Source organism: Phytophthora parasitica, assembly GCF_000247585.1.
Source record: "Phytophthora parasitica INRA-310 unplaced genomic scaffold supercont2.19, whole genome shotgun sequence".
NCBI lineage: Eukaryota > Oomycota > Peronosporomycetes > Peronosporales > Peronosporaceae > Phytophthora > Phytophthora nicotianae.
The window spans coordinates 463,629-485,126 of NW_008649005.1; the positions used below are offsets into that span (position 1 = coordinate 463,629).

Here is a 21,498-nt window from a genome sequence, read left to right on the forward strand (position 1 = left end):
TATTAATGGACGCAGACACAAATGTGGTGGCTTGTATACTAGACCCCTCTCAAAATGCGATATCGCCGTCGTTAAAACAAGTCTCAAAAGCGCGATTACGTCCTAAACAACATATCTAAATAGCAAGCCTCAACTCGCAAAATTGAGGGAGCTACGACCAAAAATGTGGCTGGTCATAACAACCTGTCGCGTACTGTATAAAAAATTAAAATGTATAGATAAATGGAATTCATCGTGCAGAATGAACAAAGTCTAATTTAGAAATTATTTCAAAAGATGTTATAAGCGATTGTATTGATAAACAGTCGCAATGGAAGCTCTAGATGCTCGCGTCGGGGAAGTTTTGGGGAATACTACAGCTCGTGCTACCAAATACGTGTACATTCGCGCGCTGGCTCACTTTGTGGATTGGCTATATGGTCATACAGATGGCAGTCATCGTGTGGTGCTCTTCACGCGATCATTTCTTGAGCTTGAACAGATTAACAACGACACAATTACTCAGTGGTTTGACCGAGTGCCTCTTACAAGTCCAATCAACCTTAGTGTGCTAACTACTAAGGACTGCATGCGCTACCTTACTTTGCTGGAGCAACGAGGCGTCTCGGGGAAATCAACTTTTGGCAATGCTCGCTCTGCGTTGGTGTATTTGTACTCTATGACAGAGCTTCCTCGACCTTCGGACTCTGACACTCAAATGAGGTGATTCTTCAAAGGATTTTACCATACGGTAGCACAAGTGGCCCAAGGCAGTAATGAACGCCTTCGCGAGGATAAGGAGCCCTTTTCATTCTCGATGTACAGAGTTGTTGCAAAATCACTGATCCAGTCCAGCTAAAAGGAGGATATATTCGGCCACTCATTTTTGTTGATTTGTTGGAATTTGATGTGTCGAGCAAAAGCACAGAATCGATTAGGCATGCCCATCTTTCGTGGAGTGAAGACTCAGTGGCTATAACATTTGCAGACATGAAAAACGATCAAGATGGTAGTCGTCCCCGAGACCCTTGACACGTATACGCCAACCCTCTAATGCCCGAGATCTACCCGGTGTTAAGTTTTGGAATGTATTTTGCGGTTCTTGGATTTGCTAGTAATGGCAAGCTGTATCCCGGTGGAAACCAATGTAGTCACTTTTTCAAGTTGCTAAAACGTGTATTAGGCAGACAGGGAGTCGAAGATGTATTGGTCGCAAATGGAATGACTACAAAAGACTTTGGAACGCATTCTACTAGAAAAGGTGCCGCGACGTACGTTAGTAGTTGCTCTACTTCTAGCCCCTCAGCTGCCTCAATTTGTCTTAGAGCTGGTTGGACCCTGCCAGGTGTTCAGGACAAGTATGTAAGATTCGAAGCTGCCGGTGATATGGTAGTTGGGCGGTATGTTACTGGTCTCCCATTTGATTCACCGGAATTTGCTATTTTGCCACCATTCTTTGCTCCTCTAAGCGATGATGAAGATGAGCGATTAGATTTACAGCAGCGGCTTCGTGTTGTCATGACGACTGTAGTTCCGGGTGTACCCTCATCGCTGCGAATAGTTTGCCAATTTGGGCTAGCTTCCATACTTTATCACAAAGATTTCCTGAGTGAGCAGCTACCAGGAACTCACGTGTTGTTTTCTACCTCTCTATATGCAGCACAAAATCAGCCACTGTTTGAGTGGCTCCGACAACGCGTTGTGTGTCGTATTTTCCGAGTTAATGATCCTATCAGTCCATCGGGAATTCCTCCCCATGTAGGAATTATGGTTACCTTATCGCAGTACAAGGTGGGACTTGCTGGAACGTTCGAAACAATTCTGAAAAAGTATGTGCACGGCTCTGTGATGACCATAGAGGCTATAGAAATGACTTTGCATTGGTCATTGCTCGGTCGAACTTGGCACTTGGCGATCAAGGCGCGAGACAGACGCCTCACCACAACATTGGCGCCAATTCAGCGGCCACGTCCCAGATAGACCTTCAGCTATGGGAAGGTAGCTTTCACAGGGTTGCTGAGGGATTTACGTTCCCAGCAGGAACGATTCAGGTGATATGGTAGCACTGGTGTGCAGGGAATCCGCCATTACGATTGCTGGGGAAACATGATATGGCTACCCGCGTTAAGAAGGTCCGACTGGCCGAGCTTCAACGCCTGATGCATGTTGTCGAAGCCCTGTTATCGCAAGAAGATATTCGGCGAGCTTATGCCTCCACCAGCGCCGCTGGTCTGATGTACACGCAGATAAAACACCGTCTTCCTTTCCCAACCTCCTCTATCAAGGGAAGAGAGCGAAGGTTAGAGCATTTGTCCTGGAAGACATTAGCTAGAGAGCTTAAGTCACAAACAACGCTATGAGAAGATGCTAACAGTCATTTCTATTTACTGGATATATGAAACGCTTCGTGCAAAATGCACGAAGAATTCATGTGAATGATTGCATTTTGAGGTGTTATCTTACGCTTAGTATACCTGACATTTTTGCATTTAAGGAATTCTTCGTTCAATCTGCACGATCCGTAGAAATATAAATTCCAAAACGTTTTGCATTATATTTTAAAATGTATTTTCAAAAAGTAATAAATATTGGATTGGCTATTATAAATAAAATTGATTTATTTATATCTGAACAAAATTAAATTTAAAACGATTGCTGTTCCTGCAAAATACAATATTATTGTGCAAATCAAATTGAAGAAGTACAATTTGGTCGTGTAAACTTAGGCAAAAATCTCTCTGGACTATTTTTTTCGGGGACCCGCTTTTTGGTTTCAGTATGCTTCTCATATAAAATCCCACGCGGGACCCGCGTCGGTTTGTATGCGTTATGGTGCTAGTGTCTACTTCTACGAGTCGACATCGGTACAAAACAAAACGAAGTTTTTAGTGTGTTTTTTTAAAAACAATACCCCAACTAAATACTAAAGAAATGTTCTACTCCTGGAGTTGTTTCTTGTCCGAGATCATGGGAGAACGCAAAGTAGAGTCACGCGGTAGACTCATCAGAGCACTCCAGCCGGTACGACCGGCCGAGTGCTTATAGCCGTAGCAAAAGTAGAAGATAACGCTCGCTGCCAGCCATGCGCAGCTCGTGTAGATCCCCGTGTAGCTGATCTGGGCAGCTAAGTAGAAGTTGGCCAAAATGGCGACCGTGGGGAGGAATGGTACGAACGGGGCCGTAAAGTTATCACCGCTCTGGGGCTCCTGTGGGCACTTGAAGAACATGACGAAGCACACAATGACTGCGAGCACTAGGAAGACGATGCCCAAGACTAGGCACCACGTGTGACTCTCGTTCGAGTATCCGATCTGATAGAAGAAAGCAGCGAGCCACGCAAACGCCACCAAGAGACCGATGAGCTTTGGCGCAAGCGATGGGGACTCCTTCCTCATTCGGACCATTAGAAGGGATGACATCGACATGTTGAACGATAGAAGGATGCCGAAGCTGACGATATCCCAAAGCGTGTCGAACGGCACCACGAAGGCCACAACCGTGAAGAAGAGACCAGAGATCAGCGTGTTGGCGAACAGGTTGCCCTTATCGTCGACCTTAGCGAAGATACGGGGCATCAGACCATCACACGCTAGGGCGTAGTTCAGACGCGGCTGGGCCAGGAAGCTGACCAGCACCACGACGGGCATCGTGCACGTCTCACCAGCACGCACGATCTGAGAGGCCCAGTGTGCGCCCTGGTACTCGAAACCAGCACCAAAGCTTTGAGCCTCAAGGTACGGGATCATACCCGACAGTACTAGTGACGCGAAGCAGGATAAGAACATGGTGCCTAGCACCACGCAAATCACAGCCAGCGGCATGACCTTCTTGGGGTTCTTAGCCTCAGCGGCCAGACAGCAAACCTCATCGAAACCAATGTATCCGAAGAAGGCCGACGAGGCACCAGTAATGATTCCCTGCGTACCGAACGTCATCGTTCCGTCCAAATCCTGGCGAGGTGGGACGAAGGGCGAGAGGTTGTCCGAATCCATGAAGGCGAAACCAGCGATGATGATGAACAGCACCACAATTACCTTGATGGAGCTGAAGGTGTTGACGAAGAATTTGCCAAAGCGAACACCCATCAGCAACACACTCACACAGAGTGCCATTAGCACAGCACCGAGTAAATTAGTGTAGTCTTCGTTCAACCACTGGTAGGTGTGTTCCGGGTGTTCATCCACGAGCCATTCCTGGACTTTGGACGCCCAACTACGGGCGACACCTGAGCCGGAGATACCGTACTCGAGCGTTAGCAACCACGCTGCGATGACGGCCGGTAGCTCTCCGAGTGCGTAGAATGAGTAGGCGTACGTACTACCCGATGATGGTACGCGTGTAACCAGCTCCATATAGGCCAGAGCGTTGATGCAGCACACGACACCAGCAATGATCCAGCTCACGAAGGCAGCGGGGCCAGCCGTGCCACTGATAATGTCGCCGGTTGTGGAGAAGACACCGCTACCGACTGTGCCACCAATGCCAATGCACACCAGATCGAAAAGGGACAATTGACGAGGTAGTTCTTCGGCAGCCTCCTCGGCTTTGATGACCGCGAGCGGCTTCGTGCGTAGGACGTTCTGCATGAAGGTGGGCTTGATATCCATGGTGGACGATGTAGAGTTCTTCGACAGGAACAATGTTCGGTTGGTAGAGTGCCCCCCACTGCGACTTCCACGGCGAATTGAAGAATGAACGGAATCAAGCAAAAGACTCGTTAGGGAGACCAACAGCAAACAGCAGGGTGCAAGATGAGGGTGCGCCTGCCGAGCGGCTCCGTTTGACGCGTCTTTGCCTCAAGGAGATGGACAACAGAGAGCTGATGAAGGGAGTCGCGTCAAGCGAGCAGCGATGCCGCTGCTGGCCTTTCTCGCCAATCGGACAACCCACTGCTCACAAAGGACCAGCTGACGGGCCTCACCGCCCTACCCACCCGAGCAAAGTGTTCGCTCTCAGCTTGGCGAGCTCATTCGTTGTCGGGGTGAAGCAACCAAAGCGAAGCAGTCGAGGTTTGTTGCATGCATGGCTTTCATCATAGTTCTTGTCAGGTTGATACGGTTCCGAAAATCAGTGAGGTGCAACTCGCTTCAATCTAGGTTTCAAGCTGAAGTTGTGTTTACAGTGGTTAAATTCAATTACCTGCAGAAAAAGGGCTACCTGGTTAAACGCGATAACAAATTTGAGTCGCTTTTCAGCATCAATTCGATGCCGAGCTAACTGCTTGAGCGACGTCCACAGGCTTCAGCTCCACATTTACACGCAAATGAACATGCACTTATCAGACACACTAACAATATACGAAAGCAGCTTCGACGCAGTCATCGTGTCCATCCTCGCCACGGAGATGCTCGCTCGTCGACGAAACCAGCTCTTTTTTTGAGGAGATCCGTCGACTTTGAATTCAGTAAGCAAGTCTTAGTTGCACAGTGCATTTGTTTGAAGCTCGACTAGGAAAGCGCCGCGTTGCGCTGCGTAGATGTATTCCTTGTCACGACAAATTGCCGGACAACAGATTTCAAGGCGGTGGCCGTCCACGGACACCAGCGTTCGTTTGCACAACGCTTCCGTGCGCAGCGGCGGTACGGAGATGCTCGGACCGTCTGCGCATCCCTCGTATCAAATGTATCGGGAACGCTATGAGAAGGGCGATTCCCTTGACGTGGTGCTGGCCAATATGGCAGCGCCGCCAAAGCACCGGCAAGCCGATCGTCAGTTGCGTCGTGAATTCTTGGAATCCTGCCACAACCAGTGCCGCAAAGCGTTGACGTTGAAGTGCGTCGTTGCAGTGCCGCTTCAGGCAAAAGTTTCGTAGTCTGCACTTCGCTAGTCTGCGTTTCGCTAGCCTCATCCAGCCTTTCCGCTGATGAAGGTGAGACTCACTTACATCTCTCCGGCTCTTAGTCAGAATGTGAGCGGCCAGATAAACTCGGCAACAACCATGACAAGTGCCGACGTGGGCGAATCAGATCGACTTCAAGCGCTGGCAAAGATGGTGCATGGTGAAGCGGTCTGCTTGAAATGGAGACCAACATGTGGCTTCGTAGTGTAGTGTCACCACTGGTGCGGCTCTGGCAGTGCTTGGTCGTCTACATGCCTCGTCAGTGACGAGCCGTCACCAAGCAGCATCTTCAGTGCCTCCCACGCCTACATATCGTGTCCGCAACTCGGTACCGCATTGCAAACTAACGATTGTGCAACTTCATGCCCCTTACCGAAGTTCTGGCTGCGCATGATGCTTGGCCAGAGATTTCCATGCTGCATGTGTAGGATTCGCTCGTTGCGAGCGAAAGCGCGAGACGATCGAATCGGGATGTCGGTGGACAAAGAATCCGACAAGCTGTTCAACTATTCAGGTTGGCTGGCGCTCATAGTTCAAATACTAGGATCATATTAACTCGGTTTCGGCAAGCGCTGCTCGTTGACATCACTTCTCCACATTGCATTCTGTTTTCTCTCCGTACCTGAACAAGGTTTCTATCTCTACAATGCAATTGATTCTTGCGGTTGTCCATTACGGTAATACTCTACGTGGAGTTTGGATCATGGATACTTCAACCAGTTTGTGTATTTGCGCCCACCTATTTGCTCAAATCACAAATTTTGGTCATTTGACAACCTTGCGGATGGAAAAGAAGCTGCAACTGCCCAAGCTGCCTCCGGGCGTCGTCGGTGCGCCTGTGCTCTCCGGGGCCAGCACGGCACTTGCTATTGCCGCCGGTGTCATGGCAGTCGTAGGGATGTCCACACTCCACAAGCGTGCGGCCACTCGATCCGACGCACACAAGAAGAACGGTTCCGATATCCGTGTTGGCTTGCTGCGCATGCACGTGCCGCAGAATTTCCGGGACCTGGTAAAGAATGACGTGCTGCTGGAGAAATCAACCGAGTTTATCTCGCAGACATTACTTATATTTGTGTCCGGGAGGGACAAACACGAAGTGGTTAACTACATTAGCGAGCTCTACGGCATGGCATGGGACGTCGCTTGTGCGCTTGGCAAGCCCTTCCTGGACATCCGGTAGGTGCCTCAACTCGCAATTATTCCAGTGTTGTGAGTCATTGATGCTTAAAATCTTGCACCAAATTGCAGGATTGTGGGTGGCGGGGTGTCCAAGGACAGCAAGACGTGGGAGGAGTTGGTGCTGCAGCCAGACTTGAACGCGGTGTTCGGCGAGGACGCTCTGGTGGACGTGCAACGTCTTAACGTGCAGCGCTTCGAGCGCGACGGACTGTTTGCAGTCACTTACCATCCATTGGCGATGCATGTGGAGAGGAGGCTGGCAGCCGACATCAAGTACTTTGAGAATGAGCACGCGGACCTAACGCCACACGATCTGGTCATCCTGGGAGGCACGTTCGACCACTTGCACAATGGACACAAGAAATTGCTGTCGTTGGCTGTCAGCATCTGCGCCAACCGCATTCTGGTGGGCGTTACAGCAGATAATATGCTGAAAAAGAAGTCGCATGCAGAGTTGCTGGAGCCCTTGGAGAAGAGAAAGAGTGCCGTGCGCGACTACATTGCATTCCTCAACCCGCAGATCACTGCGGACATTGTGACGATTGAAGATCCATTTGGTCCAGCCATCGTCGTCCCAGAGCCAGCAGCTATGGTTGTGTCCACCGAGACGCTCCCGGGTGCTTCCAAGATCAACAGCATTCGCGTGGATCGCGGACTGCCGAAGCTCCACATCTTTGCGTGTCGGCGTACAGAGAGCAGCACTCTTAGCTCTAGCTGCATCCGCCAAAAGATCGCAGCTTCTCGAAAGCATTAGAGTGTCGGAAAGACTATTTGTTGAAATGAAGTACAACAATGACTATCGCCTCGCTCAGCAACATGATATTACTACAGGTTCACACAACGAGACTGATTGTAGGACAAGAAACCCCACTACCGAGCTGCTGCTAACGTCCGAGTACTGTTCGCTTGTCTACTTGGTTGCAGTCTCCGTTTTCCTTCATGCATTACATGTACCTACTTCCTTGCCTCCTGCTTCATCTCTCTTCCCCGAATGACAAGACAATCCGCGCTACCGTATCCTATTATAAGTGTGGGGTGGGATCCAGGCCGCTGCCGCCAACGGGGGCGTCGGAAGGTGGTTGTATTAACCCCAAACTTCGCTTCAGAGCAGTGATGTCCACTTCCAACGGTACAACAAAACCATTGATCCGGAACGGAATCGTGTGGAACACGGGCTCATCAGCGCTTCCGTCCAATTGCAGCTGGTCTCCGGCCGTCGCAGTTGTCTGTTTGCCGCGCGCTACCTTTCTGGGTCGGTCATTAGCCTGAATACCTTCGTCACGCGCTCCGTTCTTGTGGCCCGTCCTAATACCTGCAGTCTTTGCAGCACTGCCACCAGGTGTGAGCGATCCGTCGATTGACATGTCTGCGTAGCTCTGGATGAGAGGGAATCCGGCCGTTGCTGCCTGGCCAAACGGCATAAAGGACGGGTTGGGCGACGCTGAAGCACCGGGCGCGCCGTTGGGCACGATCGAGTCGACGCCGCTTTCCGCCAGTTGCTGCTGTTGCTGCTGGAACATTTTCATGGACAATCGCTTCTTGTCCTTCTTGGTAGTCGTGTCCACAAAGTAGCAGAAGACCTCGTACTTTAGCTCCACTTTCATACTACGCGCCACTTTCCAGCGCACTCGCAGTAGCGGATCGAAGTTCTCTTTGGTCAGCTGTACGTACTTGGATTGAGTGGCGTTGCTGCTCGGCTTCAAGTAGATGGCACGTCGCTCCTGCACGTAGTTGGGGTCCAGTTTGCTGTAGTGACGCTCTACTTTGCTCTGGAACACGCCAAAACCCTCGTCCGGAATAAACGGGATGAGGATCTCGTCATGAAGCTTCTTGCGCACAGCCATGAGCGGTTCGCCACACTTCATAGTGAGCACGGCCACGCATTCCTCGTGTTGCGGGAATGCGTCAGGCCCCGAATCATCCACGCGCTCCGTCACGAACTTGAGGTCGGAAGCGCTGGCCTCGTCCGATACCGGTGGATCGCTACCGTCTAAGCTAGACGCCGCGTGCATGGAAGATGGGGTAGTAACTTCCTTTGGGACGCTCTCGGGACACACCGAGAGGGACTGGAGGATGCTGGACAAGGTAGCCCCTGGCGCGCGCTCTGGAGCTTTTTGAACTTGTTTTTGAGACCGGTTCAAAGTTGCGTGAAGTTATGTTGCTTGAAACAAAAATTCTGGCAACATTGCGCGTTTCTATGCTGCGGTCCGTATAGCAGTTATTGTGAATTCAGTCCAAATTTGCCAATTTGGGTCTATTTTTTTTTGAAATTTTGAGTAGAACTCACAATAAAATGAAGAAGAAGAAACTTCATCTCCAGCTTGCGGATTTCACTGGCATGCAGGGCTCCCGTACAATACAAAATGATATACATTCATGTACATTAATATGATCCATTAATGGCCATTATGTATGGGTGTCTTCTTGTGCATAACGTATTCGTGACTCAAAAATGAAATCCGATTAATGCCATTATCGGGAGCCCTGCCGACATACCCCATAGAATCTTTACAAAGCTGCGACTTCTTCTATGGGGCTCAAATTTCAACAACCTCGACCAGTTCTGGTACTTGGTGACAGCATTTCGTCAAAGGTATGGCGCGGTAGCATACGTTTGCCCGCTCAATTTGTGTGGTGTGCTCGCAGTTACCGTTAACGGAAGGAGGCAGTACATATATTGGTGATTCCATCTTCGACGAGAACTGGTAGGCAAGTCACAACGGCATTTGCAAGACGAGTTCGTCTACCTCTGATTAGGATACTATTCACAAACGTATCACGCTCCTCTGACCGACCGCCAGGATCACCTTGGCTCTAATAGACTACAGGTAGACGTCAATCCGCTGTGGTGAGATAGCAGTACACCACGTATGGGAGCAGCTCACTGCAAATGCATGACCACCGTACGTTGGTCGTGCGCCAGATATCAACTTCCGTCCGGCCAGGCACTTGGACACCCGGATCAATGTGAAATACATTGAAACGCACAAAGCTTGAAGAGCTCCAAGTCCTATTCTTTTTATGGATCCTACGATCGAAAAGCTGGGATCACTCGTCACATGCGTGAATCAGACTTTCGCGTACTTGTAATACAAGTACATGCATCAAGGCCTTTGATACACATTATTTTTTCGCTACTGGTAACACGACACTCTGACTTCCGTTTTGTTACGGTTGTGAAAGCGAATGCGCACCTTTCACTCGTGCAAAGTGCCGCTGCAACTAGCCCCAACGTGCAAAGTTTTACAATACTTTTTGAAGTACGTATTACAGGCACACCAGTAAGCTGTTAAGTTAAAAGCTTAAAAGCTTTAACGTCAATTGCACTGGCAGATGCCAGCGTGAGCCCTTCTTCGGGATAGGCACCAGGTGGCAAGCGCGAAAGCGCCTAACGTTAAACGCCATGCACGTGTATTTGCATCATCTTGGTAATGCACGTAGACCGCATTTCGCACAGGCACCCAGCCATTACTGTAGCAAGGTGTTGAGAATGCAGCAAGAAAAAAAAGTAAGCAAGACAGGAGAAACCCGAGTCTCTCGAATTGAGGCTTCGTTAGCAAACCCAGCTGCAATTCTGCTATCCCGAAGGGCTCACATACAAACGTTAAGCTAATCAAACCCAGTACCGTAGCATGCTGTCTTCCATGACCCTATTGAAATAGATTATATTTAACAGGTTATGCTACAACAATGGAATAGCACAATAACATTTGGTAAGCGTTCCAAGATGTCAAATAATCAGTTATACGAGGTTCTAGGTTATTGAATGTAATCTGTTTCTCAAATATACGGTACTTCTCGGTCGTCCCTTTGAGGTTCAAGCTTTGATGACCTCGACCACTGCACTTCCCAGTAGCTCCGTTCGGCCTCAGATCGCCTTCCATCCACTCGGCAGTGCACCATGATGTTCCCATTGCCGCTGGACTTCTTCCCTCCGCTGCGCCTAAGCAAGCAGGAGGCGCAGAGCTTCCTCCAGTGGGGAGACTCACTGCTGCAACAGACCATCGACGCGTATCACCGCGAGCAATTCGACACGCAGGAGACGCGCGAACGCAAGTGGAAGCCCATTAAGCAGAAGCACGATCTGATTGTCTACCGGCGACGTAAGATCAAAGATGACAGCGAGTTCAAATACCTTTGCACAGGCCGCATCGACGGTACGTTGGACGAGGTGGTCATGGGTCGCTACGCCGACAACACGCCCGACTTCCGGCGCATCTCGGGCGTCTACCGCGACGATATCGTGGACTGCGCCGTGCTTGGCGTCATCAAGAAGCGCACCCCGGAGGACCCGTTCTTCCTCTCGTGTTTCAAGTGGATGACGGTAGAGTCGCCCGGTAAGGGACTTGTTAAGAACCGCGACGTGTGCTGGTACGAACAGGTTGGCATGACGCGAGATCGCAACGGCAAAGAGATCGGATACACGCTCACCGAGTCGGTCGAACTACCTACTTGTCCGCTGTTCAATGAGTGCGTGCGTGCCAAGTTCTCGATCTGTTACCTGTACAAACGTAACAAGAGCGGAGGAGTCAAAGTCTACATGCGCGGCAAGAACGACGCAGGTGGTAAAGTCGTGGACTGGGTAGCCGACATGAAATCGGCTGAACTCTGGCTTCGTATCGAGCAGGCGATGCCTGTAGCACATGCAGTTATTGCCACAGCGTTGGTGGAGGCCGGCAAGCACACGGTACGTCCGTTCATCACACATGGAAAGTGCGAGGTGTGCCACGCCAAGGCCTCCGGCTTTTTAAGCTCATCCAAGCAGTGCGCTGTATGTCACCGGCTCACGTGCTCCAGTTGTGTCTCGAAAGTGCGTGTACTGAGCTTCCACGACTTCCGCGTGCCACACTATGAGCAATTCTGCAAGAAATGCATGCGGTTGATCCATCAGGTAGACCTGCGCGCGCCTGAAAGTGTTCGGAACTTGGTGGAGTACGCTTCTGCGTCGTTGACGGGGTCTGAGAGCTCGCAGAGCAGCTTTATGAGCTCAACACGAGGCAGAGCAGCCACGGACGACAGCGGTGAGGGTGAGAACCAACATGCAGCGTCTGCGTCGAGCAGCCACAGCAGCAGTAGCGGATCATTCCGCACACTGCCACAGCCTGTCATTGGCGTGAATCGCCAGGAAGAGGATGAGGCTTATTATTTGGAGTCTGGTGCAGCAGCTCCGCTTCCGAAACATCCTGGACAGCCCACACACAACACTCAGGTGAAGCCTGGTGCGTCGTCGATGCCTGCCGTGCCCGTAACCGTCTACCAGGAGCCGTCACCGCAAAAGACTAGTCGCAGTATGGACGCCTATGCGGGGAAGCGCACTGTGGTTAAACGCCGTCACAGCCACTCTCCACCTAGTAGTCCTGAAGACAATTACTACAAGGGACGAGACTCGGAAACACCAGTGACTCGAGGGTCCATGGCAGTAGCCAGACTAAACAGCGCGTCGTCACGACCATACAACGGCAGCTTTAACAGCAACGACGCAGACCCAGCGACGGACTCGCTGATGGCGCAGATTATCCAAATGAACCTCATCGCTGAACAATCTCGCCAACAGATCCAGGACAACATCAAGATGGCACGTCAGCTCAGCAATAGCCGTTCGTAAATCTGGGTCTGTACTGTACACACGAGGAGGCCAAGTACTGCGTCATTTATTTTGCTCTCTTAGAGCTGCCATCACTATAAACCTTATAACCATAAAAACACAAGAGTTTTTCACGCAGCTTTAGCTCAACATGTACGTGGCAGACTGGAACCATCCAGTGGGACGAATCTGCCGGACTTGGCGTTCAATCATGAGTTTCTGCAAGTGTTTTTCAATTGCCTTCTTCGCAGACAAGCGCAGCAAGAACGGCAGTGGCTCGTAGATTTTATCCACGATCTCCGACGACGACAGTCCTCCCCGCCTCTTGAGCACCTCCAGCACCTCGTACTCACGTTGCTGACGATGTGTTATATACTCCAAGATCTTGGCAGGTGCATTGTCCACTACAGGTCCATGTCCTGGGTAAATGGTAGTAGCACCGTACTCCTTTAACTTCGCTAGAGACGCCATGAGGTCGGCGAGCGAGTCAAACATACAGCTGCCAAAACCCAAGACGCAGTCTCCAGAGAAAAGCACAGGTGCCTTCAGCTCGTCCAACTTATCGAGTACGAAGCAGACATGATCATTGCTGTGTCCTGGAGTGTACACCGTCTTTAGAACGCCTTCACCGCCGGGAACTTTAAACTCCTGTCCGTCTTTTAATGCCTCAATCCCCAGTCGTCGACTCTCCTCGTTGCTCAATCTCAATCGTCGATCTCCGTCTCCATCGCCCTCTTTATTTGCATCGGGTAGATATTTCCACACCTTCATGGCGGGGAATCTCTGCTTTAATGGTAAAAGACCCCCTACATGATCTAAGTGTCCGTGAGTTACCAGCAAATCCGAGATCTCCTCCACTCCATGGCGTTGACATACTTCCAGCAACCTCTTCACAAACACCTCATTGCCGTCACTTGAGTCGATCAAAAACCTTCTCGGTCCACTGCCTACTATGTACACATTAGTACCTCGTAGTGTCATTCGACTGGGATTGTTACCCAAGACACGCAGCACTTGGCCAGGCAATTGGTCTACATCGGGAATGTTTGGTAGATTTCGTGAGACCCCGGAGATGCACAATATCAGCGAGTGCAGGCGCACATTGAGGTTGAAGCGTAGCAGAGTCAGCGTAGGGACGTCAGAGAGCCCCCTGCTGCTACGATAAAGCGCCAATGGACGCAGCAGCAGCCACGCACTGGCCGCGATCACGCTGCCGAGCAGTGCAGGGGTCCACATTTACGGAAATTCTGCGACGTGTGAAGGGAATCATAACAGTGACACGTCACTAATATGAGGCAGATCATTTTTCAGCCAGTCAAAACACACCATTGCTCCACTCGCTGTGGAGCGGAGTGTACGACGTCGCTCTCTCGATCGCTCGGTGTTCTGCGGCAGTCTGCGATGGGTCGTGGCTCTGCTCGTCGTGGAGGAGGCGGACGACGTGGTGGACGCGGTGGACGAGGGAGAGGACGAGGCGGAAGTCATGACGGTCCAGATTTCCGCGCCGCCGGCTACAACGATGGCGTCCCATGCAGTGTGGATGAGTCTGTGGTCGGTATCCGGCGCTTCTTGATGCCAGGAGTGGGTGGATTCCATGGCACCACCAAGCAGCGTTATTCCGACTTTGTAGTACGCGAGGTGGCGCTGGATGGACACGTGGTGACGCTGTCGGACGTCAAGCGGCTCGCTCCGGCCGCGAAGTCGCAGAAAATCAGTGAAGTTTTCAAGCACAAAGTGTTCGCTTTACTGAACGATGCAGCCAATGAGAAAATGGACATCCCAGCACCAGTAAACACTCTGGTTGGCAAACTATCGGGTAGACTGTTGGGCATGTTTAACGCCAATAAGAGAGCGAGACTACTGAAGGAGGAGAAGGAGAACGTGGAGAAGCTTAAAGTGGCGGTCACTGGAGTGTGTGGAGCAGTAACAGCTGAGAAATTGGAGCAATTTATGCTGAAATTGGTGGATACACAAGTGAAGGAGGAGGAAGCCAAGAGACTAGCGAACAACATTAACAAGAACAAGAGCAAAGCCGAGAAGAAAGAGGAGAAGATCTCGACTGATGAGGTGAATAATGAGACGGAGACGACATTCTTCTTCCCGCCCATTGAAGCCAAGGAGACGCGTGCAGCGGTGCATGAGCTGGTGCGCAAGTTTGGCAGTGGCATTGTTGTCTCAGACACGACGACTAACAGTGACGATGTGTCGGTGATTCGAGTTCGTCGTGTGATGGTTGGCGGTAAGAAGCGGAAGGATATCGACCAACGTGGAGGAAACAATGGCCGCATGTCATGGCCGAAGAACCGTCCTGATTACTTGCAGTTTGTGCTCTACAAACGCAACATGGAGACGAACAGCGTCATGATGCAGCTCGCTAAGGCCATGAACGCGAATGTTTCAGCTTTCACATATGCCGGTACGAAGGACAAGCGCGGTATCACGACACAGCTCTGCACAGTCTATCGCGGCTCAAAGGAGCGACTGGAGACGCTGAACCGTGCTGGTCGTGACCTCGACTCGTTCAACTTCCTCGTGGGCAGCGCTAAGTTCGTCTCTGAGCGTCTGAACCTCGGTGATCTACGTGGCAATCGCTTCTCGTTGGCTATTCGCGATCTTCCTGATGACGAGACCATCTCGGACGAGCAGATCCACGCCGCAGTACGCAGTTGGAGTGAACGCGGCTTCATAAATTACTTCGGTCTGCAGCGATTCGGTACCAAGGCCATCGCTACGCACGAGATCGGACGGGCTATCTTACAGCGAGACCACAAACGAGTGGTAGACTTGTTGCTGTCTCCGCAACAAGGTGACGCGACCAAGATCCGCGAGGCTCGTCAAGCTTTCCAAGACAACCAGGACGTCAGTGCAGCGCTCAAGGCGCTGCCTTCTTATCTGATCGCTGAGCGTGCTGTGCTACAAGGACTTGGCGCACACGGGTTGACGGCGTACGCCACTGCGATCCAGAGTATCCCGCGCCATCTCCGTATGATGTACACGCACTCGTACCAGAGTTACGTGTGGAATACCGTGGCTAGCGAGCGCTTGACGCAGTACGCGCCTATGGTCGGAGATCTGGTCATTCCTCACGATAAAATGACGGAGGAGTCTGTTGATGAGAGCGAGGAAGCCGACGATGCTGATCCTGTGAACAAGAAACCAAGGACGTCGGCGGAAGCTTCACGCTCTGAAGCAAATGTTACCGTAGTTACGGGCGAGAACGTGAGCCAGTACAGCATCTACGACGTGGTGCTTCCTTTGCCTGGTTACAGTGTCAAGTATCCGGAGAACGCATTGAAGCAGCGGTACGAGGAGATCATGAAGGCGGACGGTGTGGACTTCCAAGCTCTGGAGCGTGCAACCAACTCGGAATACCATCTACCAGGCTCCTATCGTCATGTGCTGAGGAAGCCTATCAATGTGGAGCATGAACTCAAGAGGTATAATGACCCCACGGTGCCGCTCCTCGAAACGGACGTTGACCGTCTCGAAGGCCGCTCCGCCCAGCCCTCCATCCCTGACGGCAAGTGTCGTGCTCTGTGCCTTGAGTTCCAGTTGGGTCCTTCCTCGTACGCGACCATGGCGGTTCGTGAACTACTCAAGCAGAGCAGCAACCTTGACGTGCAGCTGCAGTTGCAGCAGAAACTCGATGCTAAGAAGAGCACATAAGCAAAAGAGCGCTCACACTTGCTAGATAGATTTCCAATAGATGAAAGAAAATACGAATGCATCACCGTGCAGTGCGACTACTTAGATGCCATCCTCCCACTCGCGTCGTTCGATCTTGCTCACAAACCGGTTGCCGCCACTGCATGTCGACAAAGATACACGTTAGTAAGAGGCAACAGGGTTCAGCAGAAGGGCTAGCTCGTACATGTCTTCTCTCAAAATGCGCCAGTAGAATTCAGGGCGGGTTCCCTCCATAGCTTGTGTACGACTGAGCATCTGCACGAATTCTTCGTCGTGCGTAATGCAGACAAGCTGGAAGTTTTGCTGCTGCGAGCGCGCGTTCAGAATGCTACATCGACAAACGACAACAAGATACGTTAGAAAACAACAAAGCCTAGATCGCTAGGGTATGACCGAACGCACTCAGTGATCGCCTGTGCAAGTCCGAATTTGTTCTCCGTGTCAAGATTCGTCGTAGGTTCATCGAGTGCCAGGATTCCGCAGTTCAAGCAGAAAGTCTCGGCTAGAGCCAAACGGATCACCAAAGCCGCGAGAACCTTCTGTCCTGCGCTACAGCGACCTCGCATGTCGATTGCAGCTCCAGCCTTCTTCATCACGACACGGTAGTCATAGGAGCGTGCGGCCTTCGACACCGCGCCATCCTGCTGTCCACTCACCAACTCAATCGTGTCGATATCTTGGCCCTTGTACGTGATCTGCCACAGCGAACGAATGATCGTGTTGATCTCGTCCACCTTCTTCGAGTGATACTGCAGCAGCGACTCGTCCAGCGCCTTGAAGTAGCGATCCAGGTCTGTCACGGCCATCTGGGTCGTCTCGAACTGGATCAACTTGTGTCGATACTTCTCTTCAACGTCCTTTAACGTCGGGACACGGAGCTTGATCTTCTGCTCGCGAATCTCCTCCATCAACTGCTGTCTCTTCCCCACCATCATCGCAGCCGAACGTTGCGCAGAAGTCAACGCAGCATCTGCAGCTTCCACTCGATCATTTACATCGTCTAGCGACGGTAAATTACCGATATGATTCTTGAGATCTTCAACCTCAGCACGCATCTTCGCCAATTCCTTTTGAAGCTCACGGTAGTCGAGATTGTCTTGGATGCGTCGCTTAACGATCTCATTCTCGCTCAGATTCTTCTCAGCACTTTTCATCTGAGGGGCCAGATCTGCCAAAGCTTGGACTACTCTGTCTTCACGCTGCTTGGTTTGTGCGATATTATCACTTATCGTTTGAACTTCACGCTCCAGTCTGTCCAGTTCGCCGTGCTGCACTTGCTTGCATTTATCACTGAACACACGGAAGTCTTCCTGGCGTTCCTGGAGCTCAGATCGTTGGGCTCGTAGCTGTTCTCTCGCCTCTGCACGTCGCGTCTCGCGTTGCGTTGTCTTCGCTCGAACTTCACGCTCCAGCTCGGGCTCCGACTTCTTCAGCTTTGCACAGGCTTCTTTCAAGCTCTTCTCCTGCTCCCGTAGTCTGTTCTGCTCTTTAATGGCTTCATCATATTCCTTACGCTGCGTTTCAATGCGGAGTTTTTCCTCCTTCCGACTGTGTATTTCGTTCTGCAACTGCTGCAGCATTTCGTTGATATGATCAAGTTCTTTCTGCTTGCGTTGAAGCTGGTGGTTCAGCTCCTGGACTTCTGCCTGCTTGGCGTCTTTCTCGGCTTCCACATCTGACAACGAGCAACCATTCGATCCCTGACTCCCTCTCATACGCTCCTCCTCTTTCGTGATAGCCACGTCGGAATAGTGAAGCTCGTCGGCAGATTTACGCAAGATCTCCATATCGGACTTAGCCGTCTTGGCAGCGTCGAACTGCTCCTGTGCCAGATCAAACACTGCCTTTTTGTCTTGCACATCCACCTCCAGAGCTTTCTGAGCAGCATAAATCTCCTCCAGCTCAGTTACTTTTTCAGGGATCGCAGTCTCGAGCTCCAGCCACTTGCGCCAACTCGGCATCTTCTCCTTAATCTGCGTCAGTGTCTGGAGCGACGATTTCTCCAGATCTTCGGCCTTTTTGATCTTGTCAGCAACCTTTCCGTCATCCGTTTTATCGCTCAAAATGCTCTCAAAAGCCTGCTCTTCCTCGGGACTCATGTCACGTTCACATAGTGGACAGCAGTGATCTTTAAGTCCTTTTTTCTTGTAGATATTGAGAAACATGACCATGTTCTTGCGACGTACGACTTTGTCTTTGGCATCAGCATACGCGCGCTCAGCTTCCTTCACTCCAAGCTCAGCGTTCTTCAGGTCGTGGCCAGGAATGACCTTATCCAGCAGTTCTTTCAGTCCAGTCATGTGTTGTCTATCCAGTTGGTTCTTCTTCGAGCGCAAGGAGTTCAACTCCTTTTCCGCGAGCTTCGACGACGTCGTGTTCTCCATCAAACGCTGTTCAGCTGACGCTTGTTCCCTTCTCTTAGTATCAAGAGAGTGCTTGCGCTCGGCAATAAGGTCGTCAATATTACGCAGTGCCGACACTAGTGAGGATCTGTCTGTCGGCTTCTCGCCACCTTCAAAGATTTCTTCAATATCCGCCACTTTTTCGTGTAAACTGGCCTGGAATATTTCCTGTTTTTTGCGATATTCACTGCGTTGAAACTCGATTTCAGCGTTTCGACGCGCGTATATGCGCAATTGGCTGATCTGCTGTCCCAGATCTTCGATCACGTGGTTGATGTCGCTCATTTGTCTGTTAAACCCTTGGATCTCGTCTCTCAGAGCCATCACGTTGTGTTTGGCTCTGTAATCCTCCAACGCTCTCTCCGCTTCCGACACTTGTGAGCTCATTTCCTCTGCGTCTCGCTGGGAATGAAGACCGGCACCTCCCAGCTCCCTCAATCGATCTGCAATAACCTTTTTGTCTCTATTCAGTGCCTCAAGACTCTGCGTCTTCGTCCTCAAATCGTCTCTCAAACGCTTCACCTGAGAGGTTAATTCAGATAACTCCGTGGTTAACGCATCGTCATCCTGTCGCTGCTTGACATCCAGCTTATTAACCGCTTCTTGCTTGTCCTTGACAACGTTCCTAAACTCTGCCAAAAAGGTCGAAATATCCTCCTGTTGCGAGGACAAAGGCTGCAAGTGGAAGCGATACTTGGTACTGAGCTTCGAAGCCGAGTCAATGAGGTCCGCCACCTTCTTCTGGTACGTGTCAATGTTCGTTTCAACGCGTGCTTTATTGTCACGTAGCGTCACGTAGTCCTCCTTGGCTTTATGTTGCTCTTTCTGCAGTTTTTCATCCTGTTCTTGCAGTCTGGTAAACGCTCTACGATGATCCTCAATAATAGCATCATAGTCATTCAAGAAGCCTCGTAACTCATCATCAGTGTCGCTCATAATGTTCTCAATTTTGCTGTATGCAGTACGCACACTCTGCTCCTTCATGACCACATCTTCTTGTCGTCTTTCCAGCTGTAAATGAAAGTTCTTGACTTCTTCTTGCAATTGCTGCAGCTCCCTCAACGTCTCCTTCGCCTTATCAATTTTCTCCTTCGCTCCTTCTCCTTGTTCTGTAATTTCTTCAAGTTTCTCCTGCAATCTCTCAATTTTATCGCGAATCTCCTCCGCCATCTTCATGTGCGTCGTCAACACATCCAAGTCCCGTTTGTAGTCCTTAGCATTTTCCAGTCGCGCCTTCTTCAGCTTCCTAATAGCTTCAAGAGCTTTCGTGTATCTCGCCGACTCGAAGATATTATCAAATCGTTTCTTTAACTCGGCGCCTTCTCTTAATGGCCAGTTGGATTCTTCTTGGTGACAAAAGATGACACTTTCTAGAATGGCTTTAGACACTCCCAGCATGTCTGGAATGTGCTGATCGAGCTCGCCACATTTGTGACTAAGCGAAACCTTCTCGCCCAGCTCGTTCACCACGCGGATGACGCCGTCTAGAGCTTTAAAGTTCATCGTCTTCTTTGTCTGACGCACCTGGTACGTACGATGCACCAGCATAGCTTTACCAGCTCGATTGCGGAAGCGTAGGCGGATACTGGCTTTCACTTCGTTGGTACCGGCGATCTTTGGGTCGTGGATGAGGCTTTGGCCACTGCGTGCACCGGGGGGAAGACCGCCTGTGCACGCGAGCTTGAGGCACTCGATCACTGTGGTTTTGCCGCAGCCATTGTCACCCAGGAGGATGGTCAGAGGATGGTAGAACTCGATGATCTCCTCGCGGTTCGGACTGAAGCTGCGGATGCCGCGGATCGACAACTTCTCGATGCTCGACATCGCTGGCTGATGGTGAAGTGCAGCTTTTTTGCCGGGAAAATGATAAACGGACTTAAGAGGGAATATGCGACGTGTGAGAAGCGATGGATCGAGCAGTTCAACTTGTCGTTGCCGCAGTGTTCCACCACACATGGATTAACTTCCTATATGCTGTTCATGACGTTCAGGATCGTCCCGGCGCAGAGCCTCGATGTTGAAATACTCGATACAGAACTAGGCCAATCTTTGCAACGAAGTTACACTCACAAGTTATCTTGTGGTGCGATACTTCATCCAGAACAACGCTACGTTGAGTCGATTATCACGCTGCGTACGCAGCTAATATGAGTGATGTTATCACCACCAATGACGCAGTAGGCTATTGAGACGTGAAAAGTATGTATATTTTTGATGAATCCGTTTAGGTACTCGACGGTTAACGATCCTTAACGCTGTCGATTTTGCCTCACCTCGATAGTTACTCGAGCCCACCTTGCAGCTCTCTTGGCTTCTACCTGCAGCAACTCACACTGTGTCTGCCCTTCCGGGACAGCAAATCCTGTATGGCATGTACTTACGAAAATCTAATGCACTTATGTACTGTAGTTCTGATGCTCAACATTCTAACCAACCGACTCACTATCTGAGCCACACTTTGAACAAGTACCCGGTAGAGGTCGTCGTGCCATTCAAGCACAGTCTTGATCAAGCTGAAATTGCGAGTCTTACTGTGATCCAATTTGTGTTGCCGGCAATCGTCGCTCCGAAAATGTGAGTATTCTAATGTGGTCGTTCATACGGGTGGCTCGCCAACGCGACACAGGAACATTCTCTCCGTGCCGCGATCCCACCCGATGTTGTCTTCATGCGCTCGTTTTCGCCATCGCAACTTCGAAGACGTAAGATACGGTATCTTTTCATATATACTTTAGTGTAGATGAAGTGCTGGTACATGTACCGTACTCTTGTTGCATTGTAAACTACTACTTCGTACTGATACTAATATCCGATGCACTCGTAAA

General features: G+C 50.7%; 8 protein-coding genes across 10 annotated transcripts; 4 read left to right on the plus strand and 4 right to left on the minus strand.

Moving 5' to 3' along the window:
• Positions 1-310: 310 nt before the first annotated feature.
• PPTG_22584 (hypothetical protein) lies at positions 311-859 on the plus strand (the record flags this gene model as incomplete). Its single annotated transcript, XM_008905185.1, has 1 exon — positions 311-859. The coding sequence occupies one exon, from the start codon at positions 311-313 to the stop codon at positions 704-706; it is 396 nt and encodes a 131-aa protein (XP_008903433.1). The 3' UTR covers positions 707-859.
• Positions 860-2,838: 1,979 nt separating this feature from the next.
• Positions 2,839-4,751, minus strand: PPTG_10310 (hypothetical protein). Its single transcript, XM_008904978.1, has one exon. The coding sequence runs from the start codon at positions 4,584-4,586 to the stop codon at positions 2,916-2,918; it is 1,671 nt and encodes a 556-aa protein (XP_008903226.1). The 5' UTR covers positions 4,587-4,751; the 3' UTR covers positions 2,839-2,915.
• A 1,840-nt stretch (positions 4,752-6,591) lies between these two features.
• Positions 6,592-7,907, plus strand: PPTG_10311 (hypothetical protein). Its single transcript, XM_008904979.1, has 2 exons — positions 6,592-6,997; positions 7,070-7,907. Exons 1-2 carry the CDS (start codon positions 6,603-6,605, stop codon positions 7,752-7,754), a joined length of 1,080 nt encoding a protein of 359 aa, XP_008903227.1. The 5' UTR covers positions 6,592-6,602; the 3' UTR covers positions 7,755-7,907.
• On the minus strand, positions 7,758-9,108 carry PPTG_10312 (hypothetical protein). Its single transcript, XM_008904980.1, has one exon. It carries the CDS (start codon positions 9,010-9,012, stop codon positions 8,023-8,025), a length of 990 nt encoding a protein of 329 aa, XP_008903228.1. The 5' UTR covers positions 9,013-9,108; the 3' UTR covers positions 7,758-8,022.
• Positions 9,109-10,808: 1,700 nt separating this feature from the next.
• Positions 10,809-12,724, plus strand: PPTG_10313. Of its 2 annotated transcripts, XM_008904982.1 has the most exons (2): positions 10,809-11,157; positions 11,382-12,724. In XM_008904982.1, exons 1-2 carry the CDS (start codon positions 11,116-11,118, stop codon positions 12,603-12,605), a joined length of 1,266 nt encoding a protein of 421 aa, XP_008903230.1. In that variant the 5' UTR covers positions 10,809-11,115; the 3' UTR covers positions 12,606-12,724. The 2 variants fall into 2 exon arrangements, with proteins under 2 accessions (XP_008903230.1, XP_008903229.1); XM_008904981.1 differs by having other exon boundaries at positions 10,809-12,724.
• Positions 12,223-13,993, minus strand: PPTG_10314. 2 transcript variants are annotated; one of them, XM_008904984.1, is made up of 2 exons: positions 13,686-13,993; positions 12,223-13,615 (listed from the first exon to the last, which is right to left on the minus strand). In XM_008904984.1, the coding sequence occupies exon 2, from the start codon at positions 13,563-13,565 to the stop codon at positions 12,726-12,728; it is 840 nt and encodes a 279-aa protein (XP_008903232.1). In that variant the 5' UTR covers positions 13,566-13,615; positions 13,686-13,993; the 3' UTR covers positions 12,223-12,725. The 2 variants fall into 2 exon arrangements, with proteins under 2 accessions (XP_008903232.1, XP_008903231.1); XM_008904983.1 differs by having other exon boundaries at positions 12,223-13,993.
• Positions 13,857-16,669, plus strand: PPTG_10315 (hypothetical protein). Its single transcript, XM_008904985.1, has one exon. It carries the CDS (start codon positions 13,875-13,877, stop codon positions 16,248-16,250), a length of 2,376 nt encoding a protein of 791 aa, XP_008903233.1. The 5' UTR covers positions 13,857-13,874; the 3' UTR covers positions 16,251-16,669.
• On the minus strand, positions 14,586-20,531 carry PPTG_10316 (hypothetical protein). Its single transcript, XM_008904986.1, has 3 exons — positions 16,674-20,531; positions 16,456-16,599; positions 14,586-16,389 (listed from the first exon to the last, which is right to left on the minus strand). The coding sequence occupies exons 1-3, from the start codon at positions 20,495-20,497 to the stop codon at positions 16,332-16,334; spliced, it is 4,026 nt and encodes a 1,341-aa protein (XP_008903234.1). The 5' UTR covers positions 20,498-20,531; the 3' UTR covers positions 14,586-16,331.
• Positions 20,532-21,498: the final 967 nt, after the last annotated feature.